Below are 14,525 nucleotides of genomic sequence, written 5' to 3'. Positions count from 1 at the left end.
TATCAAAGCGGGTTTAACATTGTACGTAAATTACGCAGAAAAATAAGAAGACACAGAAGAAGCAGACGGTGGAGAAAAGGAAGAACATAAAGGAGAAGAAGGCATACTTTAGGCTGTCCTGGATAGCATCTTGGTGTATCCTTTCTTCGAACATCAGCAAGCAATAAGACAAACTGGTACTCGTGATCCAGATCGTTTAGGTAACAAAAGGAATAAAATATCTACGTCATCTCATATCAATTCAATTAATGTTACACTTTCTATGGCAAACTATAAACGTAGATTAGAAAAAAGGGTAACTCAATTATTTAAAATCCATCCAATATTCCAACAACAACAACAGCTTCAGAATTAAGTTGCCTGTCAATTGAATTAATAGCTGACATTGCTACTAATTGCTTTTTACGGATCAATAGTGTACATAGTAAATCCGAATTTTGTTTATAAATAAATTGATGATGACTGATGATATCACAATTTAAATGATACATGGGGAAAGTTGATTTTCGAGACGATTGTCCAGGGCCTGCTTCATTGTTAAAATTATATACTGGAAACTCTATTATGCAATGGGTGGATGAATGGATGATGAAAGATGGATGGAAGATAGGTGGCTTGATGTTTGTCATATCAGTTATGGTGAGTTGAGCCATTTGGCGTTTATGGTTAAGAATTGTTTGGAATGACATGACTGTTTAATGTTATTGGCGGGTCGGTGCATGGATACGGGTGGTAAGGATGGATGATTGGATTGAAGAATTGACGGATTGACGGAGGATCGATGGATTCATAAAGTGATGGATGAATGGGTGGTTGGACTGACGGACGGACGGACGCTCCAATATTTGTTGGCAATGTGTCTTTTCTTCCTTTAAAAATATCCCCGAAACGTGTAATTTATGAGGCTTTTTCAAACGAAAACATAGCCAATTATTCTCTTTACAATGTTACGTAATGCTACTGTTCAATTAACTTGTTGGAAGTCTTTAAGTTATTAAACAACAACCGTTCGAATGTCATTTCTTTATTGTTCCACGTTCTTTCTAAGTATAATAATCAGTATATAATACAGCATGACATTTAAGGTAATCCCACATCCTAACTGCCGTCCATTAAGGACCCAAGGCCGCGTTCCTTGCCTTGCCTAACCCAACTCTGTTTTCACATCCCAAATCATCTCTCTTATACTAATTTGTTGTCTACATATGACAGCTTTACAACCACAGGAATACACGTTTTTGTAATTAACATGACCATTTTGTACATTTGTACCAGGTCGGCTGTCAACCATCTCCATATTCGAATGACAATCAAATATGCCCTACATTACTAAACATACAGTATGTAGACACATATACATTTAATTAAATCTTAATTATATCTTAAATATAACTTTGATTAAAGTATTACGGTATTACGTCACAAATAATGCATATTAACATATGTATAATACATGTCAACATACAACAAAGTGAGAATAAATAAGAACACTTATATACAGACTTATATATGATCAACAATATTCTTAGTACGATATGCAGTTTACATGTTTATATGTTTAAACAAAAATAATATTGACAATTTTCAAATAAGTGGCACAACGACGGGAGCCGCGTTGGAGCTTTACAACACAAAACAAAATGTTGTGGCTCGAATGAATTCACAGCATTTATCGTTTGGAAACAGTCTTTGTAGAATACGAACGCGAACTGTTAAACGCCCAAAATAAATATATATATATCGTTATGAATACAAACTGGAACAAGCTATTATCCGGAAGGAAAAATTCGTAGACCGCATTTTATTGAAATTTGTGTATGCCGCGGAGGTAGTCCTGTAACGTTAGCCGGGAAAAAACGCAGTGTTTACATATAATACAGGTTCAATCTTATACATATGTACATAGTTATGAATACAATAGTAATAAAAAATCGTTCTGAGAGGGAAAGTAGTACCCAGCATTTTGAGCGCATACCGCTGAATTAGTGCCAAAACGCTTGGTAAGAAGAAATGTGTTTCTTATGACATTAAAAAGGGTAAATCTCATACAAATATACATCGTTATGAAAACAAACTATTGCTCGGAACAAAATATTAGTACATCACTTCTTTATTGAAAGTGAGCATTATGTTACCGCTTAAACAGTGCCGTAACGTTTGGCGGTAAGATGTGCAGTGTTCTGATGACATTTAAAAAAGGACCAATCTTTTACATATATACATCCATATATGAATACAAACCTGTAACAAATATCGTTTGGAACGATACACCGCATTTTTCATTGAATTTCCCGAATACCGCTGAAATAGTGCCGTAACGTTTGCAAGTAAAAAATGCAGTGTTTTGATGGCATTCAAAAAAGGACCAATCTTATACATACATATATACATTGTTATGAATATAAATCTGTCAAAATTATCGTTTGGAACGAAAATAAGTACACCGCATTTTTGTGATCTAGTTTTCGGATAGAAAGAACCGACGAAACCGACTCCGGAGGGGTTCGATAGTTTTTAAAACCTGTTTCGGTTTTTTTAAAACAAATCATAAAATTGGTTTTCATTTTATTTAAAACTGTCACAACAAATACACAGTTCGTGAAACCAATATAAAACCAAAAGTAGTTTATTACCAACAAAAGTGCCCTAAATTGAGTAGAGTTAAATAACCCTATAAGGTCGCGTAGTTTTTCAGCTACAAACAACCAATTGACAGATTTAACTTACACAAGTTATGATATGTCCATTATATACACAGGAAACTATTAATTTTTGCAAAACATTTTGGTCGAATTATGCTAAGGTCGATGCAAAAAGCACATGTTTTCCTCTTTCATTCAACTTTAGTAAGTTATTGATACTTGAACACGGGCACTCGTTTTATCTGTATAAACATCCGGTCAACGAGGGGCAGATAACTGCGTTCATGAGCCACATGGGAGATAATGCTCGCAATTGCTATGCTTCCTGCAGCTAGCTGCTAAAAATATGCAATTAACCAATAACAGAATTTTGAAATCGATTAAATTACCTTTAATTTAATTGTCCTTTATTATCAAAGATCGATTGACGTCTATAAATACACATTATTGAATAGTAAGACATGTACATATACAGATTCCCAGTAAAAAGTGTACACACATGGATAAGCAAATGGATAACAAATCATATTTACACAAGTTGATATAAACACAACTGTATGCATACAAATTTTCATTGAACACAAAATTATGCTTATGGAATCAAGTTAAATTTTATTCACAGAACAAATAATCATCATTCCGTAAGCAGTAATGTTTATCAAATTTATCAGTCAATGTATACAGTAACATAGCATAAAAAATATTATGCATGTTGTAACCGTGCATGCCGGCTGTATGACCAGTCCACACTCGCACGTTTTAATCAGTCGATATTCGTTATACATATGTAGTAGCATAGTAAATCAATTGTGTGCATGGTGGTTACCGCTAATGCCACAAATAAAATCTTATTGTAGTGTACTAAAAATCAGAAGGGGCAACGCAAATCATATAATTTACATAACCTTGTATGATTAACAAAAATATTTGCGAAATTCTGGTCCAGCTTAGCGCCAGGGGCAAGTAACACCCGCTCTTTCTCGCAACCGTTTTTCATTAGACGTTATGACAATCATGTACACAGTTGTCCAATCAACTGTCAAGAAATCTGCACGCGCGTCAATCAAAAATATAAACATTACAATTAATATTTGACAATGGAGATGACAAAAGAGGGTAAATATAACTTTGCTGTTTATCTTTTTAGTAAATGTTTGTCTGTGTATGTGTATGCAGAACACAGACCACCGTTCGATCTAGAGTTGACGAAAAATGAGACGAAAAGGGTGTACAGGGACACTTGAGGCCGCTATTTTAAATTGGAACTTAAACACAGTGTAAAATTCAACTTTATTTGTAAAAATCAATGGCTCACACTCTTCTTTTCCCTCAATTTACTTTAGTAATTACATCTTAAGTTTGTTTAAACTGGTGTTTAAAAATGCAGTTTCATACAGTTTTGTTGGTTGATCCTCAATTTTAATACTAACCCAGAATACAAAATAATACAATAAATTATAGTCTTAAATAATAGACATATTATAAGGGATTCCCCCCTGGATTTGCCATATCAAAAATATCCATCAACGTACAATTATTTGGACTAAATAAATTATTATCACAGAGCTGCAACTTCGCATATTTGCGGCTGCAGTTGAAGCGCTTATAAGTTTCATGTACATTGCCATAGCTGCCGTAACTATTACGTTTATGGTTTAAGTATTCCAAATAATTGTAAAATTTTCACAGTTGAACAGTGAAATATCATTTTTATTTCACTGATAAATCTCTAAATTTCTGGAAAGCAAATATCAATCATTACTCATTACACTCTTGTGTTTTGTATACCTATTTGCAGTCGCAATAAAAGTCCCTGTGTCATAGAAATTTCAGGCATCAAAATCCCGCAATGAAGCATTCATTTTATGTACTATAAAGTTTAAAAATATATTAAATAAATGACATCTTTTATTGCAATGTTACTTTCAGATGCCCATAGGGAAAAGCTTGAAAAATGGAGGATGGAACGACAAAAAGAAAAAGAGCTGAAGACCAAAAGGTAAACTAAGACTAATTTGAGAATACATTTAGAATTGAATGGTTTATAGTATTTTTTTCGGAATACTGTACAATACAAGGATTTTTTCTTTCATCACTTGTTACCAGGAATTTTAAACCTAGTCCATCATCATGAACACATCTTTTTAAATGGATAGCCCAAATCAGTGTGGAAATTAAAAGTGTAGACTCCGCCGATTCAAGCATGACTGCTCCATGTAACTGAAAGCAAGAGGAGGGTTGGTAGCTAGGCTACCAGAGCTGCATATTTTACTTTTGTAAGGAAGTCAGGAAAACATGTTATTCTATAAATGCATTACTTTTTTTCCTGTTTGACAGACCAGTTGGAATCACAACCGGGAAGAAACCAGCTTTAGTCAAGTCAGCTGCACCTGCCAATACGAAATCTGCTTTTCCAGTTCCTGTGAAATCTGCTACAACTGGCAGGACTAGCTTGTTGAGGTGAGGCTAATTGATACTTTTTTTCAACTCAATTGTGTCAAAAGCTGAATCACACTAGGGTATGTTTACTGTGTAGAAACCACTGGTGTCCATTGTTCCTTTATGGGGATCAAACCTACAATATCTAATCATGAGAGGCTGAAACCTGTAACTCTAGTCCATTTTCAGCAACTCTAATGTGTGGTTGATTTCGCTTTCTCTGCTTCAAAAGAGACCATGTATATTGTAGATATTCCTTCCCCTGTTCTTAGAAATAATATGAAATTAAATGATTCTCAGAGTTCATTGGCTATAAACTGAGGTGTTTTATCTCCCAATTGCAAAATTAGCATAAGAAAAAACAATGAATAATATAATTATGTATACATATGAAAATAGCTTGAGAAGGGGCTTTTAGCATTCCTTGTATTAAATTCTGATTAAAGTACACCAGCGATGTGAGGGATTTAACTTAACTCCATAAAAAAAACAATGTTATAAAAATGCTGGATAAAATATTTTTCCAAATACATGTAAAATGGTGAAGAATTGGAATAAACTATTGTTCTTAACTTTGAAAGATCATAGTTTTCTCAGCCAGATAAAAATTGCCCTTTTCGCCCTTAGCACCCGTCCTTTTGAAAACCTTGCTAAACCCCCAATTTTCACTACTTGTATCAAATAGAAACATCACTTTTTTCTAAATTTCAGTCAGACAAGAAAAAGCAAGGTTCATCCTGAGGTAAAACAGTCCCGAAAACCTGTCACCAAAAGAACATCAGAGGATACAAATGCTTTACTGTAAGATCGGCATTTGCATATTCATTGTTATTTCAAACTGTCTCAATTTCTTGATCTACATTATATTTATAGTCAGGTTAGATTTTTATGTGGCTAATATATATATTTATAAGCGCTTCTGTAATAAATTCAAATTAAGAGGCACATCCAACTTATAAAGCTATAATAAGCCTTTTTTATTTTATTTTTTTACATTATGAAAGCATTTTAAAGTAAATATAACATGACAAATATGAAGCACATTTTTAAGAAGCTTATCTTAATACAGAATTATCAAGTCTCTATATATAGTTCACATGCTACCACTTATGTTAAAGTTTGCGTACCACCTCAAATATTTTCAAAGTCCATTAATATATGGCTTTGAAACTTTGCACACTTGTTCACCATCATGCCCCCAACCTGTACGCAGGAGGAAGTCACTGTATCAAGCATTTTGACAGAATAATGCCCCTTTTTCTACTTAGAATTTACGTTTAAGTTTGCGTACCACCTAAAATATTTTCCAATTCAATTGTCATCTGGCTTTGAAACTATGCACACTTGTTCACCATCATGCCCCCAACCTGTAAACAGGAGGAGGTAACTCTATCAAGCCTTTTGACAGAATTGTGCCCCCTTTTTTTCTTAGGATTTACGTTAAAGTTTGGGTACCACCTCAGATAATTTCAAAGTCCATCGACATATCATATGCCATATATTATGGCTTTGAAACATTGCACACTTGCCCTATATTATTAGACTTAAAAATTCTGGTTAAAATTTTGCAAATCTTTATATATATTTGCCATGCAAATCATGTATTGTGAATTGGTTTTGCAGTGAACGGCTAGCTAAATGGAAAGAAGAAAAAGGAAGAAGTGTCAAGAAAGAGTGAGTGTTTGTGGTTTTTCTATATATATTATAATCATTATAATAATTGATTGTTGCAATAGAAGGGTCATGAAGCACTAGTTGTATGTGCAATTGGTTGTTACAATATAAAGGTCATGAAGCACTTATTGTATGTGCAATTGGTTGTTACAATATAAAGGTCATGAAGCACTAGTTGTATGTGCAATTGGTTGTTACAATATAAAGGTCATGAAGCACTAGTTGTATGTGCAATTGGTTGTTACAATATAAAGGTTATGAAACACTTATTGTATGTGCAATTGGTTGTTACAATAGAAAGTCTTGAAGCACTATGTGCACAACTTCTGCAAATATCAGTTCAAGGGGTGAAAATGGTCTAGTGGTATAGGTGTCTGCCTCTCACACAAGAGGTCGAGGGTTCCATCTATAACTTGGCAAAGTCACAGACTTTGATTATAATAATTCATTTTACTTCAAGACTGTTTGAAATTTTGAGCATAAAAGTAATATTCACACAAGGTTTTGATATTTTGAACTTCCAAGCTTTAAACTTTGGAAGTTTTCTTCAAATTATAGAAGTTTTTGTACTTCCAAGGAATCAATTTTGGAAGTACTTGGGAGTAATATACTTCCAAACTTCCTAATCCTTTAGTGGTATATACTAAAATAAAAAGTTTGCATCTAGAGCTTTTAAACCCCTGTGCAACTTGCACATGTACTCGTATCTAGTTGTACATGTAAACATACAAGTTCATGGATGTGTCTTAATGTGCAACCTCTATATAATGTGGACTTTTTCAGTATGAAATCCATAGGCTAGCTTGTTAAGTACACATAAAACTAGTGTTGGGAATCGGTTCCAGTTTGACTATCAATAATTGGTTCCACTTTCTTTTTGTTAAAATGTGGACAATCTACATGCTTGTAACCAATTGTCAATAAAACTTTTTTCATTATTCAGACAACCCAGCTCACACAAGCTGTTAGCAACCAGCACCAGTGCTAAACCAGAAGAGAATAGCAAGAAATTAAAGCCAGTCAAATCTAGACTCTTCGATTACCAAACAAAACAGAAACCCACCGGCCCAAATAAGGAAAATAAACTATCACATATGAAAGACACAAAACTTGATTCAAAAAGACCTTCAAATCACCATGTTATTAAACCTAAACCCGATTTAAAAAGGAAGTCAAGAGATGTTCACACATCTGTACCCGCCAAAAGACGATATTCCGAGGCTCTGAGTAAACATGAAAAATCAAAGCCATTTAGTGGAATTCTGAAGAGAAAATCTTGTGTCGGTTCATTTAACTTTACTGGAGGAGATGCTGCAAAGGCCATAATAACACAGGGGAACGATGAAGGTGATTCCCAAGGTGTGGAAAGCAGACGCCTATCATACACAGTTACACCGGGTAAAGATGATACAGCGAGGAAAACGTTTCCAGTTGCTGCTGTGACCCCTGGCGTGTCTTCTCGCAATGTTCGTTTTCGCACGCCACCTAATAACGGCCTTGGGCAGGAGAAAATGAAGATGAAGAAGACTCCCAAGCCCGCTAATGAATCTGAAAGAAGGTATTAAATCTTTGGTTCTAAGAGTTAAAAAAAAGATATTGTCCAATTGTCTTTCCATTCCTTTACTCTCCATTTCTAGAGATTCATGGATTGGAATTGGTTATGAGTTACTTTTGGATGAACAAGCATGAACACTAGCACAAGCGCTTGGCATCAAATTCTTAACAAGCCCAATTATATAAGATAATGAATTTGAGGAAGACCATGAGAGCTTATTACATCAGTGCAGGGCTTGCCGGTCTGTGCTTAATTTGACCACAGGGTCACACCTCAGTTACCTGGTGATCTGTCGATAAAAAATTGCTAGCATGCTTTCATATACATGTAGTTACATTGGCCCTCTGACAGACGTTCAGCTGTGACTTTTTTATCATTGTTAAATTGATATGTAAAAACAAATGCCTTTTTGTATCTCTTGTATCTTGTATTTAGTTAAAGTGTTAGAAAAGAAAAATTAATTTTGGAAAAGTACCATAAATTTGATAAAACTATATGCCCAATGATCATGATGTACCTTTCTCTCCCGGTTGATTTTCATCTCTATCTATACAATAACATACTGTAATATCAGCATCATTCATGATTCATGTACCAATAAAGTTGAAATCTGGTTTGCATTCGTAATCACAAAAATGAACAAGTCCACAATGTTACTCTTTTCCCATCAGGGAGGCCCTGAACTGGTGCCTGAAGTCTAAAAACATTACTCCAACCCACTTCTTCCACTTGATGTACTTGTACTGACAACTTGTCAGACCTCCTGCATTCCTTTATACATTATTAATGTCACCTTTTATCTATCAGGGAGGCCCTTAACGCGTGGCTCAAGTCTAAAAACAAGACTCCCAGCAAGTTCCGCCACCTGATGTGCTTCCATGCAAAACAGGAAGACAGATCATTAGACCCGCTTACCAAGACCAGCCTCTCAGTAAAGGAACTGTCTTCCCAGGTATATATATGTGTATTAAGTTTGAATACATTGGATGCTATGTGGCGGCAACCTACCCACCTCATGGTGCTGAAATAGAAGCAATATTGCATTGCCTCATGCTGTTCAAACCCAGTGCTCCAGCTAGGCCTAAATAGTCCTGCTTTCCTTTTCCAGCACCATGCTGCCTTTTTACTACACTTTTACTTTTGTTTGACAGTCATTTTTTTTCAAAAATAAACTGGTATAAAAATATTACATATATATAGTTTTGACACTCAAGTAAAAAATAATAGCTAAGGGCTATTCCATTTAAACATATGACCTCCGGGGGGAAGGCACTTAGATATAAATAACTAAAATATACCACCCCCCTACAGAAGCAAATTTACTCTTTCAGCGTCCAAATTAGCAGTAAAAGACACCCACCCATATACTATTTAAATAATTGCCTTCCCCCTTGGGTTATATGTTTTACTGAAATAGCCCTAAGGTATTCATAACAAACTAATAGTATTAAAAGTAGTGACAACCCGAACACAATAAGATTTGAACACTGGCCCTTGCAGGTCCCTATTAAGGCTCATTCAATGCACATCAAATTTAGTGCCCTGTCTGACCTAGCAGCCTGCCCTTTTCAAATCCTGTCTGGAGCACTTTTCAGAACCCAATGTGTTTTATAGGCAATAATTAATGTAAAATATTACAAGTATTGTGAATTCATATATTACTTAGCGTTTATCTTGAATTTATGTTTGTATTAAATAAGCAAGATTTTAAAAAGGCCAGAAGCTGAAGGACAGGGTTCTAAGGGAGAACATTGTATCCAGATGTGAAGAGCTTGAACATTTTTGACAGAAAATGTTTTTGTTCAATAGTGTTGGTCATGTTCTATGCATTTCTTATTGAAATGCCTTTTAGAAGGGTTTGGTTGTCTGATAAAAACTACTTTGATTAATGCCCTTGCCAAGGGTCCTCTGGCTAGATTCCCAGACTGGGTGCAAGTGAATTTGGTTTGTGATCTTTAAGTCAGACAAGTTTGTTTCCTCAGGGTACTCCAATTATCCCCAACAAAACAAGACCACACTCAAGCTTAACATCATGCCAAGAGGTTGATGGAAATTATGTGGAAATAACTTGTTTCACAATCGTTGTAAAATATATAGGTTTAAACTACACTGAATGGCCTTGCACAGTGCAAAAATGAGTTTGGTGGGAGGCCAAAATATGAAATGTTTCAAAAGCTCATGTTTCATATAGTTCTGAGGAATAATGTTTCTCAGGAATAAAACATGTATTATTATGCTTGGTAAATATTGAACTAAATAAAAAATGAAATTCTGAAACATTTTGTATTTTTGTCATTTTTGCACTGTGGGCCTTTGTAAATGTTCCAAATAAAATGGCACTTGTTTTACACACATCTCTTGTTGTAGTTAGATGTAATGGAACGTGAACAAATGATGGCGGCCATGACAGAGCAGATGAATGCTATGCTGGATGAGTGTATGCTACTGTTTGAGGCTGTAAGTTTTATTGGAGTTAAGGATTAAGTTTTATATTGATAAGGTGTTAAAAAGATAATTGTTTCTGGTTCCCCAGCCTTCACTATTTTTTTGCCCGGACCCTTAACCTTTTTTTTATTGCCTTGTTTGCATGTTTGACATTATCTTTTAAAAATTAAAAATGAAGAGGTTGTGGCTTTTAACAATATAAGTGATGCTAAGACTGATTATTTATATGGAGATGTTTTTAAGCATAATAATTATTGAAATTGATAGCTTTTGGTAACAAAAAAATCTTAAGAAACAATTTGCCTAAAAAATAAGATTTTCGGAGTTAGCTTCCCAAATTTTTAGGACATGAAACAAATATATCATTATTTTATGCCTATGGTGATGGATGCTTTTTGCTGTCAACATATTTATTTTCTGCAACATTTGTGGTATTTAATATTTTTTTTTTATAAAAACGAAAATTGTATATAATATCTACTAATTCTAACATGCCAAGAGAATGTTTCCCTGGTGGGGATTGAACCTGTCACCTCTTGGTTGTAAATTGGACACATTTATCACCTGGTCTATCTCAATCTCTTTCTGTGTGTTGCAGGGATGTCCATCAGAGAGCATCCTGTCCTGGCTGAAAAGCATTGAAGAAACGATCCCATTTGCCTGCTCCTCAGCACGATTCTACACATGCAAGGCTGCTGTAGTAAAGGACAGTTTGGACCTGGATATGGTGCTTCAGGTTTTTGAGGAAGCAACCATCAACAATGCGCAGGTGAGAGGATTGGGTTTGGGCATTGGATTTGGTAGGGTGACGGGGTAGTGCTTGTTCTGGCATTCAAGGACAGACAATTTAGATACAGCGCTTCCGAAGGCAAACAGTTAAAATGCACATGTGTGTGTAAATTACCTTGCCTTGGAGGATATTGGGGCCTTGGGTAGGGGCTGATCCTTTTTTATGTACAGTGCTTCAAAAGGCAAACATTGAGAATCAATACATAGGTGCTTGTAAAGTGATGGGCCACAGTTGATGTGGGAGCCTTGGTAGAGGTTGATCCTATTAGCCAAAGGCTGTGGTGCTCTAGAAAAGTGTGCATTTTGACACAGTGCTTCAGGTTTTTTAAGAAGGCAACAAATAAGTAATAAAAATGTTGATGGAATATGGGTGGAGTTATATAAAAGAAAAAGGAGGAAGTATAAGTTCAAGCTAACATTTTATAAGGGTTGTGAGCCGTGTCTAACTGCTTTGTGGTTATATAACACATATGTACTGGTATGTGTCAGTGTCAGAAACTGTAGTCTATTATCTTAAGTTGCTTTGTGAATAAACTCAAATTACTCAAAAAATATATTGCAGTTTATTATATCAGATCTTTTATAATCATTAAGTAACACTGCTTCTTATTTCATATTAGCCAAAAGAGGATATCGCCAAGTGTCTGCGGGAGACCCTGAAGTATGTCACAGAGAGAAAAATACAGGAAGCATCCAGACGAGGTCGTACACCTCGCAGGTCGGAGGTGCAGGCAGAGAATGTGTTCAAATCTTCCAAGGTCGTGTACACAGTGTCTGATGTCACACCATTCAGCGAAGGGTATGGACACCAATTGTAGTTAACACTTTTTAGTTTATGCTTTTCAGTCAGGGCTTCCATTAAGAATTTAACACTGAAAGTATATTGGATTTTTTTTTTAATGAAATGAGAAACCTATAATCTGCTTCCCTATTTTTTAACTATTATGTTAAAATTCAAATAATTTGCAACAATAACTTACCAACTCCACAAATTAATATTATTATAATTCATATCACCTTGACCTTCAAATCTGATTAAAAATATGACCATAAAAGGAACATTGACAACAGGTTTTGATATTTTGAAATGCCAAGCAATCAACTCTGAAAGTTCTCTCCAAAATGTTGGTATAGTTTTGGTACTTCCAAGAAATCAATTTTGAAAGTTTCAGCCCATTTCTAGAGAGTACTATACTTCCAAACTTCCTTTAAAGGAACCACTGTTTCATTGATTAATCATTGATTTCAAACAGTGAATTGTCAAAATTTTGGTGTTTTTCACTGTTTTGAAATTTGGGCCCGCTCTATCAAAATCTGCACACACAGGACTGGGACACAATTTCATCGCTGTGGTTTTGAAAAAAAACAAATTTATATTTACATACAATTTGGCACACTTTTGTGAAACACTTTAATATACTGTCATTTTGTCAAACTGCAATGCTTTTCACAACTTGAACGCCTAAAGCAAATATTCTTGGAGCTTTTGGTGCTCACACAGTGAAATATATTAAGATCTTACCTGTAAACATATAGTTATCCTCTATGTAAACTGAAGGTAGTTAGGTTGTCAAAAGAGGACTGAAGTGGTGGTCATTGCTTGTTTTATGATTGGTTTTCACTATAGAATAGGATTTACATGGTGAAAACTATCAATATAAAAACTTTTGTCTTTTGAGTTGGTCAGTTTCTTTGAAGAAAGGTATTTTTATAGTCTGCATTGTTGTTTATGTCTGCATGATGTTTTAGCATTGAGAATGGGTCACTGAAATGGTATCAAAAAGGTAAAAATAACACAATACTGCTTTGGTTCGAAAATTAACATGTTTCTTCCACCTTCATTTCAGTAAAAAGCGCCGTCGTTCCGCCTCCCAGACGCCCTGCCAGGTGGTAACCCCTGTGCGCAGATCCACGCGACGGAGTCTTCAAAATATGCCAGACTCGCTAAAGGATAGAAAGGCCAGCTATACAAGCATAGAGGAGGTTGGCAGTAAAGATGACATACTGTTCCAGCCCAATGTAGCCCTTGATACCATTTTGGCAGGAGTTGAAGACGATGATTGAACATTTTATTATTATATTGTCTGCAAAATTGGTGAATGGCCTATGCTTCAATGAAATGCTTTTTTCCTGGGGTTGAGTTATATGATTTTAATGAAATATACATGGATTTGTTCCAGATGTTATTTTTCAAGTCAAAATTGCTGGGGTACATGTAATTTAAAATATCCAATAAGGGAAAATAATATTGTTGATTTTTATTTCATTTTTTATCATTTTTCAATTTCTTAAAAATTGTTAGTTGAAATTTTATCAAACACAGACTTTTTATTAGACTCTTGTTAATTGATAGGTTTTTGTTTTATGCTTTGTAACCTCCTTTACATAAAATATATATTATATCACTATCCGGCAATGTAAAAGTATGCTACACTTTGTAACTGCTTAAAGGGGCATTATCGGCTTTGGCATGATTTTTGAACTTTTCAGATTTTTTTTTAAATAAATAAAAGCCCAAACTTATATGCTTTTAAACAATCATTAAGCAAATAAATAAATTGAGGTAACTTGTTTTCAAACTACTTGTTCTTTTACCCTTCCAGTTTTATGATACATTTATGCATAACATGTATGATATACACATATTCTGTATTATAATAATTGGGTTTTAGCCAGATTAGCCAGGAATTGGGTCCTGCAAGAAGAAAAAATATTGAAATATGAAGTAGCCTTCTCACACATTTCTATCAAATCTGCCCTAAATCTTAATACAAAATTATTATTTCTGATTTGGGTTATTTTATGAAAGGCTTTATTAGTTTGGGTTCCAAGTTTACTATATCCAAGATGGCTTCCAAGATGTCCGCCAAAGATTGTGATATGAGAAATTATAAAATAATGGCTGTAATGATATTTTGAAAGTAGTTATTAAACCCAAAACACCTTTAAATATAAATGAACACTAAACAGTGTTCAGATTC

The 14,525-nt window shown here is 34.7% G+C and overlaps 1 protein-coding gene across 1 annotated transcript; it reads left to right on the top strand.

Moving 5' to 3' along the window:
* The first annotated feature begins 3,651 nt into the window (after nucleotides 1-3,651).
* On the top strand, nucleotides 3,652-14,115 carry LOC128213314 (uncharacterized). Its single transcript, XM_052918920.1, has 11 exons — nucleotides 3,652-3,758; nucleotides 4,572-4,641; nucleotides 4,980-5,102; nucleotides 5,793-5,882; nucleotides 6,705-6,755; nucleotides 7,699-8,313; nucleotides 9,118-9,262; nucleotides 10,678-10,767; nucleotides 11,354-11,524; nucleotides 12,165-12,343; nucleotides 13,392-14,115. The coding sequence occupies exons 1-11, from the start codon at nucleotides 3,740-3,742 to the stop codon at nucleotides 13,606-13,608; spliced, it is 1,770 nt and encodes a 589-aa protein (XP_052774880.1). The 5' UTR covers nucleotides 3,652-3,739; the 3' UTR covers nucleotides 13,609-14,115.
* Nucleotides 14,116-14,525: the final 410 nt, after the last annotated feature.

Source organism: Mya arenaria, chromosome 13, assembly GCF_026914265.1.
Source record: "Mya arenaria isolate MELC-2E11 chromosome 13, ASM2691426v1".
In the NCBI taxonomy this organism is placed as follows: domain Eukaryota; kingdom Metazoa; phylum Mollusca; class Bivalvia; order Myida; family Myidae; genus Mya; species Mya arenaria.
Note: the sequence above shows the minus strand (reverse complement) of the source record. Positions and strands in the feature narration are given on the sequence as shown.

Excerpts from the sequence above, each read along its gene's own strand:
- LOC128213314 (XM_052918920.1), top strand. Across the intron at positions 5,883-6,704 it reads GAGGATACAAATGCTTTACT|TGAACGGCTAGCTAAATGGA; the intron begins GTAAGATCGGCA and ends TTGGTTTTGCAG. Across the intron at positions 12,344-13,391 it reads GTCACACCATTCAGCGAAGG|TAAAAAGCGCCGTCGTTCCG; the intron begins GTATGGACACCA and ends CCTTCATTTCAG.